At 41.6% G+C, this 24,869-nt stretch overlaps 1 protein-coding gene across 3 annotated transcripts in view; it reads left to right on the top strand.

Moving 5' to 3' along the window:
• The window catches only part of HTR4 (5-hydroxytryptamine receptor 4), a 122,846-nt gene that overhangs the window by 67,047 nt on the left and 30,930 nt on the right, over nt 1-24,869 (top strand). For 2 of the 3 annotated variants that reach the window (XM_015565604.1, XM_015565603.1), the window contains exons 4-5: nt 1,443-1,596; nt 5,174-5,742. In XM_015565604.1, the coding sequence (XP_015421090.1) occupies nt 1,443-1,596; nt 5,174-5,742 (723 nt within the window). Of the gene's footprint in view, nt 1-1,442; nt 1,597-2,484; nt 2,527-5,173; nt 5,743-24,869 lie in introns of all 3 variants that reach the window. The other variant, XM_015565602.1, reaches the window with a different exon arrangement.

The raw sequence follows: 24,869 nt of genomic DNA, 5'->3' as shown, positions 1-24,869 counted from the left end.
CCACCACCTCTTCAAAAATACTGCCATTGTTATATTAGTTATGCTTTGAATTAAGAAAAGAAGAGGTGGGAAAAAATTAACAAAGCGAACTACATGAAATGAGGGGTTTTGGGGGTGGCTCATCATTAAATGGTATAAAATCTTAAAGAGTAGACTGAGCCTTCAGGCTGTCTATTTGCACTTTAGATTCTTGCAAAGACAAATAGCTGATAGATCTACTGTGATGTTTTGCCTGTTGTCAAATTCCATGAACTGCCTGGACATGGAAGTAGTGATCTCTAAGGTTGGAATGGCATGCAAGGAACAGTCTTGGAGTTAGAGACTTGATCATTGAGTGGGGCAGGTTGCATCTCTATGTGGAGGTAAGAAGAAAGCCAGTATCATAGGCAGAACACAGACTCAAAGAAAGATGAGCAGTGAGCCCTGTGAGGAAGAGAAGACCTGATAAAGCGGGTGAGGTGGTCTCTATCTGTAGGCAGGAACTGATGAAACAGGAAATAGTTGAAATTTTGCATTCTTAGAAAAACAATGAAATAGTCCAGCCCAGAAGTAACACGTGTCAACTCTGTTCACAACTCATTGACCAGACCAGTCACTTGGCCCTACCCAACCACAAGGAGGCCAGGAAGTGCATGTGCCCAGAAAGAGGGGCTGGGCATACTTAGCGAATAGCAGTAATGACTTCCTCTTGTCAAAATGCCAACTCCTGGTCCTTCCTCTGGAGATCCTTGGTATCTGCATTTTCAATAGGCCTCCTCAGGTGAATCTCATGCAGGGGAACAGGGTGGAATCCCTGGACCACAATGTAAGGAATATTGACTTAGCATCACTTTAGTATAGGCAGGTGATCAAGAGAATGGTGACAGATGTAAGACAGTTCTTAGAACTCAGATGTCGGGCCATGTGTGAATCACCTCAAGTTGTTATCAAAGAGGATCATAGATGCCAGGACAGTGAGGCCCAGAGGGCTGGACTGAAGTTCCTCAAATGCCCAGGCATGAGAGTACTGTTGGAGCTGTGTCTGAGACAGGGAAGACCCTCAACTGTGCAGGCATTAGGAGTGGAAGAGGGATATGGAGCTGGCTCTAGGAAATGATTCTCAGATGTGATCGAAAGTTGATATTTATATTAGCAGAAACTCATTGGCCAATATAACATATTTTATTGTATAATTGCTGTTTTCTTCCCTCTGTTATTTTCTCTTGTCTCTCCCCTTCCTCCTTCCCTTCCTCTGCTACCCACTCTCCCCCTTCTCCCCCATTATTTCTTCTATTATTTCTTCCTTATTTTTATTTTCAACTTCCCCCTCCAATTTTTCTCTTTCCCAATATTTCCTTTTCATATCTCCCTTCTTCTCCCTCTTCCTCTCCCATCAATTATTCTCCCTCCTTCTCCCTCTTTCTTCCTCTCCCGTGGCACCCCCCTCCCCATTCTCTCTCCAGGTATTATGCCATCTGCTGCCAGCCTTTGGTCTATAGGAACAAGATGACCCCTCTGCGCATCGCGTTAATGCTGGGAGGCTGCTGGGTCATCCCCATGTTTATCTCTTTCCTTCCTATAATGCAAGGCTGGAACAACATTGGCATAATTGATTTGGTGAGTAGACCCCACGCAGATCCCACTGGCCGATTCCCTTGTTTGCCTGGGATTCTACATAAACAAACAGTATCAAGTTGGGTGGATATTCTGAGAAAGATTCTGACAGTGGTCTGCGGCATGACAAGAATAACAACAACAAAAAAGCAAGCTAGCATTTTTGAATGCTTACTGTATGCCATAAAGTATGTGAAATACTTTACCTATACACCTGATAGTATCCTTTGCTGATCTCATTTAGATGAGAAAAGTCAGACTCAGAAAGGTGAAGTAACAGGCCCACTAATATGCCTACTAAATAGCAGAACAGGTGTCTGAAGCTTAGCATTCTGACTCCAGTGCCCCGAGAGGTCTTCATCCTATTTCATGCTGGCAGTCTTTGAGGCTTTCAGTGATCCACAGAAAATGTGTCATGTGAGTGGAAGCTTTTGGAGAGCAAAGAGAGCCCTGGACAGGAGTTGAGAACTGAACCCCAAGCCAGCGCTCTCACTGACCCACTTCCTTCAAGGCTTGATCCATTGGTCCCCAGTGGAGAATAGTGTCTTCCAGGGTTTAGAGGAATAACATGATGGCACATGTGTCAGGCATTTACCAACCCCAGTCTAGGTGGTCTTTGAGAGTCATCCAGCTCTGACATACTATCTTTGCAATACTAAATTTGTGACTAAAAGCTATGGTCTGGATTCATTACCAGGGGTATACATTCCCTAAGGAAGCAGTCAAGTTGTCACTATAAAGTTGATCCGAGGACCATCTCATGGTAGGAAGGGGAATGGAGAGGAGAGATTGAGAGCAAGCTCTGGCCAACAGAACCAGTTAGAATAGAAGCTGCCCCTTCTACTCTTCACCCCATTTCTAGCCCCTAATCTTGCCTTGTTCTTTGTCCAGGAAGGAATACCCAAACCAAGGCTGGGCGAGGATTTGCATGTGGTATGTCAGAACAAGAGTTCCCAGGGCTTCTGAGAGCAATGCTGGGGACAAAGGAGTGGAGAAGTAAAAGGGGACCCATACAAGGGAGACTGTATGGATATTTTCTTGAATTCTATCCCTCTTCTTTCAAACTTTAAGTTTTACCATTCTTGGGGAGAAATGAAATTCAAGTTTCCAACAACCAATATAATAATGGCCAACAAATGAACACTTCTTGTGCACTGAGCCCCATGTTAATAGTGTCTCTATTCTTATGAACCTCACTGAGGCCCCACAACAAGGCTATGTATATCCTATTATTATCTTCAGGAAATGAGGATCAGAGAGGTGAAGTTATTAGTTAAAGTTACATTGGTTGAGAGGGGTGGTCACTATATCTAAGCCCAAGCTTACTGGGAACCAGTGTATGTGCTCCTCCTATCTGTACTAACTTACTCCTTAATGGATAAAACCTTTGGAAGCATAAGCTTTTGTGCATCAGAACTTTTAATAAGGGCACAGCACTTTTACCTTCATATGTAGACTTTTAAGGGAAATAACCTAGGGACTTTTTGCCCGTTTATGAGCCAGGCATCCCCTATTTACTTTGTGGAACTGAAGGTGTGGCATCTCAGTGTCAACATGCCTAGTATTTGCTCCATGGTGTTGTGACTGCATTTTATAGCTTTCCACGCATTTGCACATTGAATCTGCCCAGAGAAAAGCTAGCAGAACCCATGTGTTCACAATACATATACAGTTGATTTTCATTATTTGCAGTAATTATTTGCCACAAACACTGAATTAGAAAATACTAAATCTTTGCTCCTTGGAGAAATACAAGGTTAGTTTTCTCCAAGTCTCTGGTCACAATATTTTCACCAACCAATCTAAATATAATATATGTTGCGTGTAAGAGAGGCCCATGAAATATAAGATGACAGAAAAATTGAAAATAAAATAATGGAAAAATATCATATACAAACACTAATCAAAAGAAAGCTAGTATAGCTGTACTGTTATCAGTGATAAAATAATTTAAGGCAAGTTAAATTACTTGAGATAAAATGAGATATTTCATAATCATAAAATGTCAATTCAATAGAAAGATATACTATAACCCTATAATAGACTATAGGACAAGATACTAAATCACACAAGTAATAACATATCTGTGTTGTATATATTTTTTATTCCTACCTTCATTTATGTGTAATATTCACACTGGATGCAGGCTGGCCTCAGGTACAGAAGTGTCATTTTGTTACACAGGTCTCTTTAGCCAAGGGCTCTTCCCAGAGAAGGCTGATAATTAAGAGCTCAGCCTGCAAAATTCATAATTGGGAGAAAAGACCTTCCATCCTGCAAAAGGGACCTAGTGTACCACAGCACCCAATGCAAGTGAGGAATGCAATTCAATCAATGTAATTCACTGTATTAGGGAAAACCCACATGATCATCTCGTTGCAAAAAATGCACTGACAAAATTCAATGTCCATTTATGACTTGTTAAAATTCATAAAATTCAATTTTCTCAATCAAATAAAAAGCATTTACAAAAAACTTAAAGGTATCACACTTAATAGTAAAATATCGATAGCTCCCTTCCTAAAACTAGGAATGTAAAAGTGGTGTCCACTCTTACCACTGTTATTCAGAATTTTCCTGGAGGACTTGTCAAGTTCAATAATGCAAGAAAAGATGTTATTAAGAATAGGAAGAAAGGAAATTGTCATTAGTTACAGATCACATGAGTGTGCATGGAGAAAATTCAAAAGAATCTAGAGATGAGATATTAGTAATTCATTAAACAAAGTTGTTGGCTACATAGTCAATATACAAAAAAAAAATCATTGAATTCTACCTCCTGGCAACAAATAATTAGGGTTTATAATTTTAACATGGTACCATTTGCAATAGAATAAAAAGTCAAATACTCAGGAACAAACCTAACAAAAGATGCACAAGACATTTACACAAAACATATTAAATAATACTAAAATGAAATTTTAAAGACTTCCATAAAGGGCAAGGATTATCATGTTTGTGAATGGAAAGGTTTAACATTGTAGAGATATCCGTTTTCCTCAATCATTCTGTTTTAACTCCAATTGAAATCCTTAAACATATTTATAGAAGTTGATAAGCTAATGATCAATTTCATATGGGAATTGTTGAGATTATAAGAACAGCCAACACAGTCTTGAAGAAGATGAGTCACAGTTTGAAGACTTTTACTACCAAATCTACTGTGTGCAAGCATACAAGACGGGAGGACAGGCAGGGCTCCACTATTGTCTGGGTAGATAGAGTGAAGAGTGATTTTAGTCCCTATTTTATTTCTACTCTTTACTGGGGTTTCAGCCCCTCTTGGATAGATAAGCCCTCTGAGCCCTGGGATCTGGTTGTATTCTTTCTCTACCATCAGAGTTGTAGGTTTATTTTTCTAAAAAAGAAGAAAGCTGTGCTGATAAACCTTTTCTTTCCTTTTTCCTTAATTCATTTATTCTTTCCTCTCATTCCTTCCCCGTTCCCCTCCCCTTCCTTCTACCTTCATATTCTCCTTTTCTCTTCTTTTTCCTCCTTTTTCTTTTCTTACAATTTTCCTCATTCCCCTCCTACTTTCTCCCCTTCGCTTTTTCCTTCCCTTTCTCCCTCCACCTCTCAGATAGAAAAAAGGAAGTTCCCTCAGAGCTCTAACTCCACGTACTGTGTCTTCATGGTCAACAAGCCCTACGCCATCACTTGCTCCGTGGTAGCCTTCTACATCCCGTTTCTCCTCATGGTGCTGGCCTATTACCGCATCTATGTCACAGCCAAGGAGCACGCCCACCAGATCCAGATGCTACAACGGGCAGGAGCCCCCTCGGAGGGCAGGCCCCAGCCGACAGACCAGCATAGCACTCATCGCATGAGGACAGAGACCAAAGCAGCCAAGACCCTGTGCATCATCATGGGTTGCTTCTGCCTCTGCTGGGCCCCCTTCTTTGTCACCAATATTGTGGATCCGTTCGTAGACTACACAGTCCCTGGGCAGGTGTGGACAGCTTTCCTCTGGCTCGGCTATATCAATTCTGGATTGAACCCCTTCCTCTACGCTTTCTTGAATAAGTCTTTTCGACGTGCCTTTCTCATCATCCTCTGCTGTGATGATGAGCGCTACCGAAGACCTTCCATTCTGGGCCAGACTGTCCCCTGTTCAACCACAACCATTAATGGGTCCACACACGTGCTAAGGTGAGTGCCTTAGGAGCTTGATAGGTTTGGCTTATTTGTGTGAGTCAGAAAACTGGGTCACAGTCCAGTTTTCATTCTCCAGACAGGTTATTCTTGAAAACCTGGGCAGTGTTTGCAAAGACGAAAGAAAATCTACCATCTGGTTATGGAATAGAGTATTGGGTAAGGGGAGATTGACCTACATTCAGATCCATTCTTCATAGTTCTGTGACCTTGGGCAAGTCATTTAACCATTCTGAACCTTAATTTCGTTTTTGTAAAATTGAGATTATAACTACGATATCTACATTACAGGGTTTTTGTGAGGATCACATTAGCTAATATATGGAGAGCACCTGGTAGAGAGCCTGACCACTTAGTAAATACCATCTACTATTATTTATAGGTAGCATTTTAGGGTAGTGGTAAAAAGCATAAGTTTTAAGGGAAAATAGACTTTATTTTGACTCTCAGTGCCATGACTAACCATTTATATAATCTCTCTTGGTTTTACATTTTTGAAGTATAGAAAAAAGTGGGAAGAATGATAATGTCCATCTCACAGGGCTCTTGTAACAATTAGAGATTGTATTCACATAGTCTGACAAGTAGTAAACACTCATAATATTACTAATGATATTATTAATATTAGAAGTAGGCATGATAACATATTGCCTGATACACTAAGAGGACCATAAAATAACATGATAAACTAAAATAAATAGAATAATAAATATGCAACAATAATACCACGTGATAAATGTTATAACGGATATGGACTGCTGGAGTGGGGATATGAGTAAGAAAGAAGCTGATTTGGCTTACGGCAGCAGTTCTCAACCTGTGGGTCGCGAAATTACAGTTATGAAGTAGCCACGAAAATAATTTTATGTTGGGGGTCACAATATGAGGAACTGTATTTAAAGGGCCAGAAGGTTGAGAACCACTGGCTTAAGGGACTCTGGGAAGGCTTCATAGAACAGCATTTTATAAGAAGTTGAGACTTGGAATGAGATCAAGGAAGCCATCCCAGGGAGAGAACAGGACCAAGAAGGGACTGGAACATGGATGTGTTTTACCCAAGATCACTTTGGTTGATGGCGGTGAGAGGGACTTTGGAGTTGAATGTTCTGTGGTTTGTCCTGCTGCCTCGTTCCAAACCCTGAGAATTTTCTGGGCACCCTGGCCTGGAGTTGTTCTCAGCCGTGAAAAGACACGTATGTGATCAGTGTGTTCATCCCGTAGCCACGACGCACTGTCAAGGACATTTTCTTTCTGTGCCCCGAGATGCACAGGAATTTCTAAAGAGCAGTCCCTTCATTGAGAGGAGCATTTACTGTTTCCGATGGTGACGATAATCAGCTGTCCTGGCAGCTGAAAATGGAGGCATTTTGATTTGCATGTGGAAGAAACGAAGTGCAACTAGGGATTGCGATGAAATATAAACACCTTGCCTCCCGGGCTGCTCAGAAGCCTGCATTCAGTTGTCTGCCACCAGCCTGGGCAGACGTGTAGCTAAAGCCTGGTATGTGTCCCGATTCCAGCTGGTGGAAGGGCCTCCAAGGCTGCTCCTCGAGGCGGACATTCGTAATAATTATTCCTTAGCGAGTGTCATGGAAAGGCTCCAACTATAAAGTAAAATGTGTGTGCAGGAGCGTCTGTGTGGGTGCCAGATCGCTTTTAGCTATTTGAGCTCGCAGTTAGCTGCCTGAGCACAGGCTGTTGACAGCTTACAGAGTGTGCTTCAGCAGTGCGTGGACTAAGCCAGCTGTTTAGAACTTGGGTGGCCTTTTCCATAGAAACAGTCATAGAAAGAGTTTGGGGGTTTCTAGCGCAGCCCAAGAAATCCTACTTTACGGTTCTTAATATGTATGGTTTTGTCCCGGCTGCCTCTGGAAATCTGCCATGTGACAGCAGTTTAGAGGTGGCTTGTGGATACACTATCCCCACCTTAGTCCTTGCATTTATTTCTTCATGGTCATGAAGAGGGCAGGAGGTGGGTCTGAGATGTGTTTCTGTGGGGGTGGGAATCTTCTGTGGGGGCAGTCTATCCCAAGAGAAGAAGACTGTTTGAAACCTGAATTCGCTCGAGCGTAAACCTTGCAAAAACAGGAATTCCTGCCTGTTTAATTCGCTGCTACATACCACATACCCAATCTGTTGCCTGATGTATATAGAAACTTGAACTCTTGCTGACTAAATTAACAAATCATACAATTAATTCTACAGGGCAATTGTATTAACACAACTTAAGAAAAATTTACATTTTTCTTAAAAATCCCCACAAGTGGGGACTTCAACAAATTCAGATGAATCAAAGGAATATCAAACCTAAACAATCTAAAGTAAATTAGCTTTTATCTTTCTATTCCCTTGCCTTTATTTTTGTTGGCATTTGTACTGCTTTAGACTATATAATTCCTTATTTAACTTCGATAACACCAAATGTTCCTAAGGGTAGGAACCATGGTTTTATTTATATGCCATATAACTATGAAGCAGTAGATGATAAAATGATCGATACATTTTTGCTGATGAAATATCTTCATGATTGTCTTCAGACTAATGAAAGACTAAAACACTCAAAATTGAGAATTATCTGTGGGTGTTTTTACTGTTTTTATTTTTCCCGAGCCTTTAAAAACTATAGAGGACTTAGTCTGCACCCCAGGAATCACATTGGGGAGAGCCAGGTCATGACAACCTGGAGTTGAATGTTCCATGATTAGTCCTGATGCCTTTTTCAAAGCCCTGAGAATGGGGAGAGCCAGATTGTGAAATTGTGGGGCCATTTTTCTTCTTTTGAGGGAATGGGATTTGACTTTTCCAGGTTGAATTGAAAACAGGCCAGCCTGACCTTAGTGGTTTAGAATAATAGGTCTCCCATGCTCGGTGCTATCCTTGGGCCCTTGGACTTACATCAACATTTTACCATTAAACAAGCAGATGGGTAGCCAATGAGATAAAATATGCTTTTGCAAGACATTCTTAGAGGACTTTGATCACTCAGATTGTACTAATGCACACAGTAGTAGGCAGTTGTGCTTGGTTGTTTTCTATTGGATATATGTCGTCTTTGTGCCACAATCAAAATGGAAGTGAAGAGCCCTGTCTGGCGTGGCTCAGTTGGTTGGGTGTCATCCTGTGCACTGAAAGTTGCCTGTATGATTCCTGGTCGGGGCACATGCCCAGGTTGCGGGCCACAGTCCTCAGTAGGGAGCGTGTAGGAGGCAGCTGATTGATGTTTTATTCTCCTATTGATATTTCTCTCTCGGCCTCTTCATTCCTCTTTCTCTAAAAATCAATAAAAAAATTTTTTAAAAAATAGAAGTGAAGATACCATTTGGCTGGCTGATTAAAAAGTTTGTCTAGATATATAGGTAACATAGCCTTTTAAAAGGTTTCTAAAAATGAATTATTGTTATATAAATGTTTCTTAGGGGAGTGTTAATTTGTGTGCACACATATATTAGAAAGAGGCACAATGTCAGCATCTGGGCAGTGGATTCTAACAGGTTCATCTTGTGTGTGTACTGATCCTTAGTGAATTTGGAGCTAGGTTCTCTCTATTTGTCACATGCTTAACATGGTCCTACAGCTGTTTTCCTCATCCACCAATCTCCGTCTTGTCATATAGGAGTCACTTTTCCCATTCTAGGAAATGCACATAAAGCATAATGCAGAGAAGGGAGGAGATAACCTAGTGAGGAAACACTGGTTGTGCTTCTAATCAAGTTGGGAATGAGACAAGGATGCCTTGTCCTCTGTACAACATTGTAGGTGCAAAATCCAAATGACAGAAAAGAAGAAATATGAGGTATAAAAACTGAGGAAAAGGAGTAAATTTACCGTTACTTTAAAAAAAATACGTGATCATCTACCAGGAAAATCCTCTGTAAACTGTGAAAACTGAGATATTTCACAAGGAAGCCCAGACGTTGTTAGATACTAGACTACATTCCAGAAATAACCAACTAGAATGAGAATTAGGAAAGACACTACCATCCACAGAAGCAATCAAATTACTTGAAAATGTAAAAGAAAGATGTGAGACCTTCAGTGAAGGAAATTTTAAAACTTTCCTGAAGGAGAAGAGCAGGGGCTTAGTAAGGGTTCACTCTGAACCCAGAGGAGATTGCTATAAATTCCAGATTTTCTTTTGAAGTTACAGGAAACTCATCAGAAGTCCAGGTTTGCAGATACTGGAACTTGATTTATTAGGTTCTGAGCTTAGATTCAGGGTAACCGTGTACTGAGCATCCAACATGAGAATAGAAGGAGAGTTGATGCCACAAGGAGCTCACAGCCAAGGAAAGAGACTCATAAGCAAAGAATCACAGCACAGTGGACATCACTGGAGTTGTGCACAGGTTTAACAGGAGCTGTAGGGATTGCTACCTAACCAAGAGTTTCCTTGTCATCACTGATGATGGTCACCTAATCCCCACTTCTATTCCTGCAATAAGAGAATATTACTACTTGATGAGTCTGCTCAATGGTTAGGCAGCTCTAGAGATTAAAAGTCTTTATATTGAGTTGATGTCTCCATCGCTATGACTTCTACTAATGGCTGTAGTTCCGTCTTAAGCAAGAGAAAACCAAGCTACATCTTTTTTATTGAAATGACCTTTCTGTATATTTCAGTGATATGCCCCTTCTGAGGCTTTTCTTTTACATCTGAGTATCCCAATTTCTTCCATTACTCTCCATACAATATTGTTGAAGGTTTGGAGAACATGCTCATGTCCCCTTAATGATAGCCTTCATTTTTATTTTTCTTGATCATTTTTTTTTACAGTATGGTCAGCAGACCACTCACATTAGAATCACCTTGGAACGTAGTGAAAACAGAGAATCTTGGGCCCATTCACTGAATTGGAACAGGTTTGGGAAAATGACATTGTTGCCAGCATGGCTCTTATGTATATTAAACTTTGAGAACCACAGTTTTAGAATGTCATGAATCAGAACAGTCCAGTGTATATTAGCATTGATTGTGCTTCAAGGTTAAGACACAGTTTATAATTCTTACATTCTTTTTTTTTAATATATTTTATTGATTTTTTACAGAGAGGAAGGGAGAGAGATAGAAACATCGATGAGAGAGAAACATCGATCAGCTGCCTCCAGCACATCTCCCACTGGGGATGTGCCCGCAACCCAGGTACATGCCCTTGACCGGAATCGAACCTGGGACTTTTCAGTCCGCAGGCTGATGCTCTATCCACTGAGCCAAACCAGTTTTGGCAATTCTTACATTCTTTTAGACTCTCTTAAAGGGTAATGATTTTTATCTGATGTTAACTAGTAAACTATGAGAGAACATTTCTTCAGAAGCTTCCCTTACTCAGTCATTCATCAAGTCTTCAGGCCAAGTAAGTCTCCTCATTTGGGAGGCATAGTGTGACCATATAGATTATGACTACATTCACCTGGATGATATGCACATGGTGATAGGACCAAGTCATATTGATTTCATTCTGGGGTTCTTTGTCTGTTAGAATGCCAAGGATCTTGCCAGTCTTGTTCCCTGCTGTATCCTCAAAACCTAGTAAAGTACCAGGAACATTGTGAGGCTTGACAGGGGGATGGAGGAATAATTCCGTCCCTTCTCCCTGGACCTAGCTTTTCTTTGTTTAACTGTCTATGAAGATTAGCCCAGATGATCCAAGGCAGAGTAGGGACTAGGGTACTCATGGTGACCTTACAGATTTTTCTCTACCTGAAATCCGTTGAGGATTCCAGTTTTGACTTGTTGGGTAAATAACCCATGCCCTGCCTATCTCACTACCTCATTGTGAAAATCAAAGCAGATAATGGATGTGAAATTGCTTTGCTAAATGCAAAGTTCTGTCCTCATGGGAGAGATGATTATGTTACAAGAACAGACTATTTATAAGTTAGGTAACACAACCAAGGATTGCATGCAATGTTTAACTTGAGGGATGGGTTTCTCTCATGTCTGGCTTGTATCTCTTCCCTGGTTCCCGAAGCTTAGACCCTGCTCAGACCTAGGACACTCACCCAATTCCCAAGAAGGCCGAGAATTTCTGCAAGCACTTCCCAGAGAACTTGTCTGTCAAACTTGGCCCTTGGCTACCATCCTTCATCACCCACCTGATAAATAGGTTTTTCATTGACTTGGAGATCCCTAGAGCTATGCTGTGCAGTAGGCCAACCACTAACTACATTCCAAGTGCCCAGTAGCCACATTGAGTAGCTGCTGGGCTAGAGAGCACAAATGTATAATAGTTCCATCATCATAAAAAGTTCTCTTGGACAAAAGCTCTAGATGTAGCTGAGCCTTCTTTTGGAAGAAGGCAATCTGTGCTGTTCCTTGGGCTTAGTAACTCTTATCAACCCAAGCTCAATAATAAATGAACCAATTCTAGCAGATATGCTATGTAAGTCTTTGACATTTCTGTGCACAAGATTAGTATATTCAGACATATATGGAATCAGTAGAGGAGGAAATATGAGGATAGAGAAAAATTGCAAGTGAGAAAGAAGCAAAGAGAATGACATTCCCACAGGGGGGAAAAACAGCAGAAGAAAAAAAAATTCTTCCTGATGATCACTCCTGTTATTTTCTTTATAAATAACAATGACTAGAATTTTTAGTTGTATTTATTTTTTTTGTTTTCTTGTTTATTAACAGTCTCCCCAGTCAGACTGTCAGTAATGAGGGCAGGTAACATGTCCATTTTATTCCCCAAAGTTTCCCCAGGGTGTAGTACATTGTTCAGTGAATGTATTTGTTGACTGAATGAATAAATACTTTTACTAGACCTTATTGTAGACGGTGTATACTCAAATAAGTTTTCACCACTTTTTAAAATATTTATTAATCCCATAACTGTAGAGTCATTTTTTTCTCAGTGAAACCACTTGCCACCTTCTAATCTCAACATACCAGAACGCCCCTTTTAAGTAGAGCTTTTCACACCATGGATTGGAAGGTTACCCATGGATGAGGAAATAATTTAGGTTTGATTGACTTTGGATCTTGAGAGGGTTCTGCTAATGTTGGAAAGTTGTTTGACATTTAAAAGCCCCTTTTTATGGCCTTTACCTTGAACTTTGGAGATTACAAATGGATTCAACATTTACCTCATTGTATTGAGCCAAAGCAGACTTAATCTGGATGAATCAAAGATGAATGAGGATGACCTTGCCCTGTCTCTCCCAACCTCCCTCGGGGCTGGCGACGTAATTTTCAGGCCCAGTGAAAAATGAAAATGCAAGGCCTTATTGGTCAAAGGATAGGGGGAAAATGCCATTAAAGTATTAAAATGAAAAGCCTTTTTCTTTCATCTGCAGTCTTTCTCTCAACCTTCATGCTGTATTTACCTTTTCTCCAGTGAAAAAAATATATATATATATAATATAATTTTCAATTGTTAGCATAAAATTTATCATTTATCTTTATATTGTACAATGGCCATTTTAAATGCCATTACAAATAAGAGCATTAGACTTGTGGAGTCACTAAAATTCCACAAATTGTATTTTGTAGTGCAGACATGCTTGTGTATTTTGTTTTTATCAGACAGTGCAAAAGACTAACAGGTTTTTTTATTTCACTTCTTGTTACACACACATTCAGCTATCTAACTTCAGCTACAGATGACAGAAGGACTTAAAGCGAAAGGAACCATGGTTGGTCCTCATATCCTATTTTCAGCATAAGTGCTTGGCTAATACAGGGAAGCAACATGAGTCCAAAAAGACTTGATAAGGCTCCTTGGTGGTTCCTGTTTCTTGGAACACCATTGCTTTCTTTCTACATTTGGCAAGTCCTAGTTCAAATGGAAAATGTGGCCTCTCAGGGCTGTCAGCATTCCCAGTTACTAAGTCATAGAACTGTTGATATGAAATATGACCACAATTCTGGTGGACCCCTGGAATTCAGCAAGACTCAGTGTGAATATATGGTAAGCATGTTATAGAAGATGCCAACAGAGAGTGATGGGAAAGAGGAAAACTTTTCATAGTTATAATGTGTTTAATTTGTGGGGTTTTTGTTTCTGTTTTATTTGTTTGTTTTTTTGAGTCTTGCTAAACTCTTTGTGCATAGTGGGTCTCCCAGAATTCTGTGCTCCTGAGGCATCACAAATGTGATTGGGTGGCAAGGAACTACAGTGCACGCATGTACCGGGCCACCTCTGCTCATGCACTCTCCATGGGCACTTCAGCCTTCACAAGTTCATAGACAGAGTTATGAAAAATTTCAGGATCGTGACAAGCAGAGCATTAAACCAAGCTCTGGGTCCCTGTGTGATTGCACTAGTCTCACAACCCTGAAGCTGGTCCTCTCGCCTGTCCTGCTCCAATCCCAACCTCCCAGAAAAAGGTGGCTCCCGTGGCGACCACACCAGGACAGTAGTGAGAATAACAACCTCAGGAGAGCTCCATGTGCCTCACCAAAGAGAATTGGAAAAGTTAGTGCTGTTTGCAGAATGTACCTGTAGAAGTTTGGTGATCAGGTGGCTTAAGCTGCCCTCCAGTATGCCCACTTCTGGGTCAAACTGCAGAGGCTTAATCATCACCCCCTCCATTGAGACATAGTGTCAAGAAAAGTCCTGCCTCTGACTTAGAGGAGGTGAACTTTGGTATGTGATCGAAGGGACAGCCCACCAGGTGTAACCTAATGGTCTTGGTGCTAGAGTCTGGCACCCCTGGGTTACTGTCCTGACATCTGTCACTTAGTATTGATAAATGTTGGGTCTCTCTTTATTCATCTATAACATAGGGATAACATTAGAACCTCCACAAAATACTGACTTCTGCACGTGGGCCATGAAGTTTCAGTCGCACTGTAGGTGTGTGCCTGCACGTGGTATTTTGTGGAAGAGCCGGTATTTTGTGGAAGAGCCTCACTGAAGTGGCCAAAGAACTGCATGTGGCTCGTGAGCCGCGGTTTGCCGACCACAGTCCTAGGGCTTTTGTTAACATTAAATTTGATACAACATATGTGCAGAGCTGAGCCAAGCTCCTGTTACCCACCAAGCACTCAATGACTGGAAGCTGATACAATTGCTGTTATTATGATTGTATATATAGTATCACTCCTATCTTGGTTAAACAACCTTATCTAGTTATTTTCTCAGCTTCCTGATAAGCATTCCTTAAGAAAGGAGTCAGTGGAAATCTCTGTGTTCTACTCACTGCTCTTTAAACAAGGAATGCAGCACTCCTTCTGCCAGAAGAAAAGCCAGAAATGAACTAACTTAATCACACTGTGTATAAATAATTGTTTAAGTAACATGAGACAAGACTTGTTTCCTGGGTACATCATGCCCTGTGCTGAACAGTTGAGACTATTATTTTGAATATGTCTATGGCTTTTAAATTAGGCATTTCTTTGATCCAACATAAAGACATGCTAACCATGTCCAAGCTGGGTATATTCTGTGTGCATATAGTCCTCCTTTGGTTCTGCAAGTGCACTTGTTGTTGGGGTGTTAGGGTTCTGTGTAGCAGCCCTCTGAGACTGGTGCCCACAGTCGAGAGGGGACAGTGCATGGCACCCAGTAGGGCAAGTCCGCAAACAACACTCAGCTCAGAGATGCCCAAGGTGGTTTATCTGAGGTCCAGAATTGAGAGAGTGTGGTGTGGTGCTCTGACCCTCCACCTTGGCTGCACACTAGCGTCACCCGGGAGCTCTTAAGTAACACCTGAGCCTGGGTTCTACTTGTAGAGATTCTATTTTAATCTGCCCGGGTGGGGACCAAAAATGCGTATGTATTAGGAGCTCTGATGGGCAGCAGGATTGAGAACCACTGGTGCCATGGAAGCAGCAGGAAGCCTGTCTCTCATCTCTTCAATCACCTCATAGTCATCATCTCTCTGCACCAATAAAATGAGGAAATTGAAGTAGAAAATGCTTCAAGTTTAGGCCTAGCTACTGAGATAGTGTGGGTTTAAAGCAGTAATTAATTCTCTCTCTCTCTCTCTCTCTCTCTCTCTCTCTCTCTCTCTCTCTTTCAATGATTTATTTCCAAAATAGCTCAATATTTTTTTAAAAAATTTTAAGATTTGTTTTTCAGTAACACTTGACAAACTTAGTTTCAGGTGTACAACATCGTGCTTAGACATTTTTATATCTTATGAAGTGATAAATCAATCAACCATCTGACACCATACATAGTTATTAGAATATTTATGACTATATCCCCTGTGTTCTCAATCGGGGACTGTTCTGTTTACCAGGGCACATTTTGCAGTGTCTGGAGGCATTTTTGGTTGTCACAATCGGTGGATGCTACTGGCATCTGGCGATAGAGGTCAGGGATGCTGCTAAACATCTGACAATGCGCAGTACAGCACCCCTCCCTCCAACAAAATAATGCTGAGGTTGAAGAACCCTGCTTGAAACTACTCCTGTGGGCTTTGCAACAAAGCACCTCCTCCCCTCTGCCAGGGCACAGCAGGAGAGGTCTTCTGGCAGTGCCAGGAGGAGCAGATGCTTTATCGGCCCACTCCAGTGCAGCCCAGCGCCATGTGGGCCCTCTTCATCTCCATCCACTCCCAAGACAACGTAAGGGGAACAACGCTGTTGAAGGCCATTGGTGTTTCTGAGGGGGAAGGGCCCTGCATTTGTGTGGTTAGAGTGCAGGCAGTAACCTTGCAGAGAAGCCCTTCCCACAGGCAGGCTCTATGAGCATGTTCCCTTACAGCGTGTACTTGGCAGGGACACAGCCCTCCCAATTTAGTCAGAGCAGCTGTTCAGGAAGGAATCGCCTCCAAAGCACACTGAGAGCCACCAGAAAACCACGCCCCGTGTAAACGAGGTGTAGTCCGCAGTGGAATGATGCAGGTCCCTGGCCCATACCAGGTGTCGACAAACTGGAGTGTGTTCGGAAGAGGGTAAACACCGTGATTTCTTGGTGGAATTCATGACAGATGAAGAACAATGTAATAAGCACTGTTTTTCTGGATGCGAGGACTGTTATGGGAAAGAGGGACCCAGCTTGTTCAGCATGGGGCCAAGGGAGAGAGGTAGGATCAAAGGATAGAAGGCTCAAGAACATGTATTTTAATTTAGGACACAGTGCGCATTTTAGTGCACAACTGCCTTTCTAGGGAAATCCTAATAAAGGAGGAGGAAAGAGGCGGGTGACCACCCTGCACTTAGAGGGGTAGCTGACAGTCAGTCACTGCAAACCTTGATCATTAGCATCACTGAGGAAGGGCTGGGAGACTGAAGATGCTCTCAGACCCTTCCTTTGTGACAGTGTGTTACAGAACCGCCAGAGCCCTCCCACAGCGCAGTGCAACACAAGGGAGTAACACCCACTTCAGCCTGCCTCACGTTTTGTTCGGTGGAAGCCGGAGACCTGGAATGATTACAGTGGGAACAGGCATGTCAGAGGCGATACGGTCAATGTCAGGGGCCGTTCTTTTCTGCTTTATGATTCTTCTGGCAACCTGGCTGGTGGGGATTTTAGAGAAATCTAAGGCAGAGCTGCATCCTGGGCTCTCTAGGTGCTCAGTGCTACACGGCTGACTTGATGCCTGAGATTCCACTGGAGGAAAATATTGTCATATCCACCCATCAGGATATGTGTCTGTTGTTGGAGGCCTTCATATGAATGGAATTACTGTTTAAAGATTTATAGGGTGAAGGAACCCTAGGCTGTGATTAAGGAGACATGCCCTCAATCTGGTTTTCATGTTCTTCCTTATTCATGGAGAGTTAGGGCCAGGACTTCAGGCTCTGAAAACGCCAAGGCAGGATGCCAGTGGAGGAGGAAGCAGGGCACTGGTGGCTAAGAACACAGGGCTTGGTGTTTGCTGGACTTCAGGTCCTGCCACTTCGAAGCTGTGTGGTCCCGGGCAAGTTTCTTGACCACTCAGTGCCTCGGTTTCTTCCCATGACAAATGGAAGTGGAAGTGGTTCTAGCCTCATGAGACTGTTGTGAGGGTCATGTGAGATACTATACATACAGAGCCTGGAACGCAGTTATTGATACCTTGTGCTCTCGTTATCCTCTTCATCATCTTTCTGGGCAGCATGTCAGAAACACAGGCTTGCCAAAACCGGTTTGGCTCAGTGGATAGAGCGTCGGCCTGCAGACTGAAGGGTCCCGGGTTCGATTCCGGTCAGGGGCATGTACCTGGGTTGCGGGCACATCCCCAGTGGGAGATGTGCAGGAGGCAGCTGATCGATGTTTCTCTCTCATCGATGTTTCTAACTCTCTATCTCTCTCCCTTCCTCTCTGTAAAAAATCAATAAAATATATTTTAAAAAAAGAAAAAAAGAAACACAGGCTAGTGGGACAGGCTCCTGCTTCTGGAACACTGGTCCATTGTCAGCACAGGGTCTGAAGGGAAATGTTTTGGTGTCAAAATCGCCATCATTTACATCCTCCTGATAAGGGACAGGTTAGTTCCTGAGCAGCGAGTTCAGAGGGGAAGGAAGTGTACTTTAGTTGCAAGGAAAGAGGAACCGTGGAGAAGGAGTGGTGCGGGACATTCCAGCTGCTGTCCTAGTAACAGTGCTGGGAGGCCAGCTTCCACCCCTGTGTGAGGAAACCCAATGAGAGGCTTCTGGTTACATACACAAACCAATGGAGGGGCTCTATTCAACCAAAGAGCTAAGAACTTACTTTCCACAAAAAGATTCTAGGGCAGTCTTTTCTCATTTCCGTGCCTATTGCAGGTTATTTTTAACAAGATTCTTCGAAATGTTTCACACTTAGAATTGTTCTTAGAGAGCCTTTTATTCTCTACGAAATGGGTGAATCTATATTTTTATAAGCCTAACAAATATATATGGTGCCTGCTTATGTTCCTGTTATCCTTTTTAGACTTTTACTTCCTTTGCTGGCTGGGATAATAGTTTTTTTTTTCCTCTGTGAACTAGCATTGCCTGCTTTAAGTTTTGGACTTTGGAGAAAGGAGTATGTGTGTGTGAACACATACACACAAATATATATGTATTTACATATGTTCATTATATGTATACACATATATGTGCATGTATATGATTGTCAAGTAAAATAATCAGGAATTATTTGGTTTTAGAAGTCCTGGTCTAGTCATCACTATCTTAACCTTCATCACCATCATCATCTTAGGATCTACAATTTACTAAGCACTGGCTCATATACCAAGCATTGATCTAAGAGCATTGCATGCGTCATCTTGTTGAGCAGGTGTTATTATTCTCGTTTTACTAATGAGGAAACTGAGACAGAGAGATCAAGTAACTTGGGCGGCGTCCTGTAGTTAGTGAGTGGTAAGGCCAAGATTCTAATGCATGTTCATCTGAGTTCCAAAACCTTTCTGTTAACCATGAAACTATGCCCCTTGCTAGTTATCTGAAAACTCTTGAAAGAATACCAAACATTTGCTTCTCAGGCACAGAAAGGACTTGAGAAGTGATCTGCTCAAGTATCCCAACCAGTGCAGTTATCTCTTCTACCACTTATCTGGGAGGGAGCTGCTGGCCCTCTTCCCAGTGAGGGGTAGCTCCTCATTATTATCCAAAGCAAGGCATTCTGTTGTTTGAACAGCCATAGCTGTTGCAAAGGTTGGTCAGATTTTACTTCCCTGTATATTAGCATCATTAAAGTTTAGCGTTTTATAGCTGGAGACGACAACAGAGCTCCAGCAATCCAGTGGTTTTTAAACAGTTTTCTTGTGTGAAAATCTTTTGTTCCAATAGACTCTCTGTGAACAATAAAACTACAACTGCTTTGATCAAAACAGATCTTAATATGGGGGGGGGGCAGTCACAAAATCATGACCACTGACCCCATCCTGCCAATGTTTCGTGTAGCCTTTCCATGAAGTTGTTAAAGTCTTGTTAAGAATAACCTAAATAGACCACTAAACAGACAAGAATATTGAACCCAAAAGGCTTCAATCTTGCTGGAAAAGATCAGAATCCAAGCCTCAGAATTTCTAACCCTAAATCTCACTTATTCGTTCATCTGTTACCTTTTTATTACGCGCTGAGTATGGTCCATGCACTGTTCTAGGCAGCGGGGATTCAGGGGGGCTCTCGACAGGCAAGATTCCTGCCATTAAATAGTACATCGTAGAGATTTTACAATCTCACTTTTTTTTGATGGTTCAAGGCCTGCTTTTAGATTCCGTTACCCACCCCACCCCCCAAACACACACATCACACACACACACATAATCAGACCATCCTGGACAACTTCTGCATTCTTCTTCCAGAGCTTTCCAGAAGACTGGGCTCTAGGATGGTACTCAAGGCTGTTCATGTATTTGGTGATTTTAAAGTGACCTTCCCTCGACAGTGTTGCAAATTATAATTCTTTTTCTACCTCTGATTTTCTTTGGGACTATGTGTACAATATAACTATGGAGAGAGAAGCTATTTCATATGTCTCATTCAAGAGAATGGAAAGGCCATTCGGGCATGTAGGATTCTAATCTGTAAATGCTGGCTGGATTGAGTTGAGTAAAATAACCCTGAACAACATAGAGTGACTTGCAGTGGGCAGACAGTGAAGGGCATACAAAGCTTCTCTCGCTAAACCCAATCTGGTTTCCCAGCTCATTTCCTTCAACTCTCCCCCAACCTAACTCCCTATGCAAGACTGATCTGTTTTCCTCAAATAAGTAGTGGATTCTCCTGCCTTGGGATTATTATTTCTGCTGATTCAAAAGCTCTTCCTGGCTTTCCTGCCTGTCAGGAGCCTGCTCTTCCTTGAGGTGTGGTTTCAGTGCAGCCTTCTCAACTTTCCTGGTCCCGCCCCCTCAATCTTGAGTAACAACAGTGACTTCCTCCTCTGGGCTCTCCTTCCCCCTGCTTCTCCTTCTCCTTCTGGAAGCTCAGCTCCTTCCCTGGGATCTTAAGGACTTTTATGCACCTGACACACCCTTCACTCCTCTAGGCAGCTTCTCAAGAGCAGGATTTTTTCAACCTGCCAAGTCTAGGAGTCCAGGGTGCCTGTGAGGTGAAGGTGCTCATTTCTTGGTGCTGATGCAGTGAGACTTCGAGTTGGATGGCCTGGTCTGGATCATGGCTCAACCTCTCCCTAGATGTTGGACATGGGCAAGTTACTAAGCCTCATTCCACTCAACTAGAGCGTATGGAGTAGGATTATTGTGAAAATTCTGTGAAATAGGCCATGATTTGCTTATTTAGCAGTCATGGGCACATAGTAAACACTCAATAAATGTCGGCTGTTTTCCTTACGGGTCCATTCTGTTAAGGCTTCTTCTCCTAGACGTTTTTAGGTTCCATCATAAAGAAGTAGTTTAGCAGAAAAAGCAGGCAAACCATCAGATCGCCCAAAATTCCATGTTCCAGTTCCTTGTCATGTAGGAATTATGGTAGGCAATGGCAAATAAATAAATAAATAAATCTCTGAAGGACATTGGTTTGTCGGTGGAGCAGGAGGGAAGCAGATGCATTGGGATTAGACTAAGCCATGCCCACTGATTTGATCTTGCACTTCGGCTTGTTGAAAGATGGACATCGCTGAGGCTCATGATGGAATTAAAGAACCCCTGGGAATACATTTTGTCCCGAGGCCACAACGATAGGCATTCCAAACTATACAGACTCAGCTATTTGTGGTCCTTCCTGCAAGTAGCACAAAATAGCAGAAAAAGCTGTGCCTGAGATCCTAGAGCTTCTGCCCAGGGGATGCGTTGGTTTATGTCCTTGCCAAGACATTGTGCTCTCTGCAATTCAGTTTTCTTATTATCTGATAGGGGCTGTTGTCACTCACCTGCTGCCTTCCCAAGGTTTTACCATATCTGCTTTCTATTGCCTTTAAATACACTTTTACTCTAAAATATATTTGTAAAGGAAACTCTGTAGCATGATCTTAAATGCAAAACCATGTAGAGAAGATGATTAAAAATAAATGCAATGGAAACAAAACGTTTATATTTGCATAAATTATTATTAAAATTTAACTTTGTCCTATTTGCCTATGAAAGGTCTCTGAGCTTGAGGCCTGCTCTCCATTGGTTGGGTCTGAGTGGCTTGTGAAAGCCAGAGAGCAGCCAAACTGAGTCTTTCTCTAAAGTTACCAGAAAGATCGCCTTGATAAGGTCTATAAATGTTTAATCACTATATTCTACAGCTGAAACTAATATACTGTTGTATGTCAACTGTGCAAATAAATTTTTAAAAAGAATCAAAAGAGATTAAAAATAATAATCAGAAAGAGTGAAAGAAATATTGAATTCCTTACTGAAATTCAAATTATTTAATGCTGTGCCCATTGGTTGGCATAGCACCTGTGGAACACATCCCATGTTTGGGAAATAGTCTCCCAGAGTTAGCATTTTATTTTGGTGGATAGTCAATCTAAAGACAAATAAAACAGTTGACCCAAGGCATTGCTTTTGAGTAATGTAACTTACTGATAACATAGGGTGTGCGCTCTCCGTTTACAGACAATTTAGTTAGTTTTCATCATGTCATTACACCCAAACATCCTATTTTTCTATCAGTAAAGAACATCTAAAAATATATTGCTGGTGCATCTCTCTACATTTTTTTTGCCTTCTCATATTTATGATCATCACCAAGTCTTTTCTCATTTCTTCATCGTCAATATCATGAAAACCAATAAACATCCCCTTGTCCACTTTGCTACCTGTTTGGGTGCATTTAAATGCCTCTGGCCTTTCCCACTCTCCGCCTTTCTCTTTGCTGCCACCTAAGTCTCTGGGTCTAAGTTCTGCCTCAGGGATGAGTAGAATATCATCCTCATGGAATATCATCCTCCCACGTGCATAAGAGTCACCTGAGGACACCTTTTTAAAATGCAAATTTCTGCTCTTGCCACTTCACCTCTGTCCTCTCACCCTGCTGTCAGAGGTCTGGTGTGGGTCCTGGAAATCTGTATTTGTTACAGGGACCCAAGTTAGTTCTGATACACATAGTCTCTGGACCCCTTTATGAAAGATTACTTAGCTGGTGATTCTTTCCCTCCAACTCTTCCTCCTTCTCCTTCTTCTTCTTCTGGAACACAAGTAATAAGTTGATTTCATCAACTATTAAACTTCATCACAAAACTCTTCCCACCCCCAAAATGATTTCCTAATGGACAGAATTCCAGGTTCGGGAGGCAGAATGCCTGATTTATAGCAATGGACCCATCACTTTCTATCATTCAATCCAGGCCACATACATTGACCTACTTCCTCTTCTAAATTAAAATATTCTGTATCCTCCTTCCCTTGCAGATTTGTGTTGAAGATTAAATATGGGAAAAGGTATAAAAATACTTCATAAATTGTAGAAGCTTTTTACAAAACTATGAAAACAAGAACTGTACTTAAAAATACTTCTGTTAAAATATTGGAGATTCTTTTTAATGATGTTTTTAAATTTTATCTTTATCTTGAAAGTATTACAGATGTCCCATTTACCACCCCCCATTTACCTCCTCCACCCCATCCTGCCCCTCCCTAGGCCTTCACCACACTATTGTCTGTGTGAATGGTTTATGCATATATGCATATAAGTTCTTTGTTTAAACTTTTCCTGTCCTCCCCTTCCCTCTGAAATATGTCAGTGTGTTGTATGCACAATGTCTATTTTGTTTGTCAGTTTATTTGTTACTTAGATTCCACATATAAATGAGATCATGTGATACTTAACCTTTTATGACTGGCTTATTTCACTTAGCATAGTACATTCCAGGTCCCTCCAGGCTGTCCCAAAGGGTAAGAGATCCTTCTTTTATATAGCTGCATGGTATTCCATTATGTAAATGTACCACAGGTATTTTATGCATTATCTATTGATGGGCACTTGGGCTGTTTACAGATCTTGACTATTATAAATAATGCCACTATGAAAATAGGAGTGCATATATTCTTTCTGATTGTGTTTCAGGCTTCTTAGGATATATTCCTAGAAGTGTCTAATGATGTTTTGCATCAGGGATTTTGAGCGACTCTGCCAATGTTTTTGATCAAGCGTATGTTTGAGGAGAGACAGTTGTGATCTCGCTGCATTTTAAGTTGTGGCATCTCAGCCCCTATCCTCTCCTACCCAGATACACTTAACAGCTTTGCAGTGTAATTTCACAGATTCAGAAATGAAGGCCTTTCATATCCTTTAATACAAATCCAAAAATTACACCCCCTTGTGTTTCCAGTGAAACTTTTTCCCTCCAACACAGAATAGAAAGTATCAGATACTAACAATAGAAAATTAAAAGCCAAATTTGAAGCAATTACCCACAGCTTTGGAGAACAGTCCCACACACAGCTGGTGCCCAATCAGAAGGTTTGTATCTGTCACCCACCATCTCTGCTACTCACACAATCAGAATGTCAGAGCTGCAAAGAATCTTACAGATAATCCTCCTCCTCATTTAAAAAATGAGCAAGGGAGGCACTTGGAAAGGGACTAAGTCATCAGAGTCACCCATGAGGGGAGGCTAACCAGGCATTAGGTTCCCGTCTCCCGTTCACTGCTCACATTGCTGCACTCAGCTGCTTCCTTGGCTGAGTTAGTAGGGTGACCTTGCAGTTGAAAGTGAAAGGAGTTCACTTGGGGTTAAAGTCACATGCACTGAGTGTGATCTGTTGTACTGGAAGTTGGTCTCTTGGAGTGCAGCATATTGGGCCATAATTTTGTATCGTGAGTGCAGATGTAAAAGGCAGATGGCATTAAACTGTTGTGTTATCAATTAGATTGGTACATTAGGGTAAGGTGAGAATGACACAGGACAACCAGGACCCAAGATCACAGTGTCATTGTTCTCAAGTCCCCATTTGCCCTGTCCAGGGGGAGTTGGTTGTGAGTTCTCCGTTAGAGGCTGGGCCATTGTCCTTCTTTTTCCATGACTCCTCTCTTTGGCAAAGGCTAAATTGATGTATCCTGAATAAAAAGAAGTGACGCCAGGCACCCATTAGCAAGTCCACAGTAATATCAGTCTCTTTTTTTTTTGTAGCTATTTTAAAGCCTTTGTTATATTTATTTTTCTTATTTATCATGCATAAACTTTTTTTAAAAAAATTACATAACTTATTAGGGTGACATTGGTTAAGAAAATTATATAGATTTCAGGTGTATAATTCTATAATACATCATCTGTATATTGTAGTGTATATTCACTGCCCAAAGTCAAGTCTCCTTCCGTCACCATTTATCCCCCACCTTTACCTTCTTCTACTTGCCCCCAACCCTCTTT

Source organism: Myotis davidii, unplaced genomic scaffold, assembly GCF_000327345.1.
Source record: "Myotis davidii unplaced genomic scaffold, ASM32734v1 scaffold18, whole genome shotgun sequence".
Classification (NCBI taxonomy): domain Eukaryota; kingdom Metazoa; phylum Chordata; class Mammalia; order Chiroptera; family Vespertilionidae; genus Myotis; species Myotis davidii.
The sequence above is the reverse complement of the archived record's forward strand: the minus strand, read 5'-3'. Positions and strand labels throughout refer to the sequence as shown.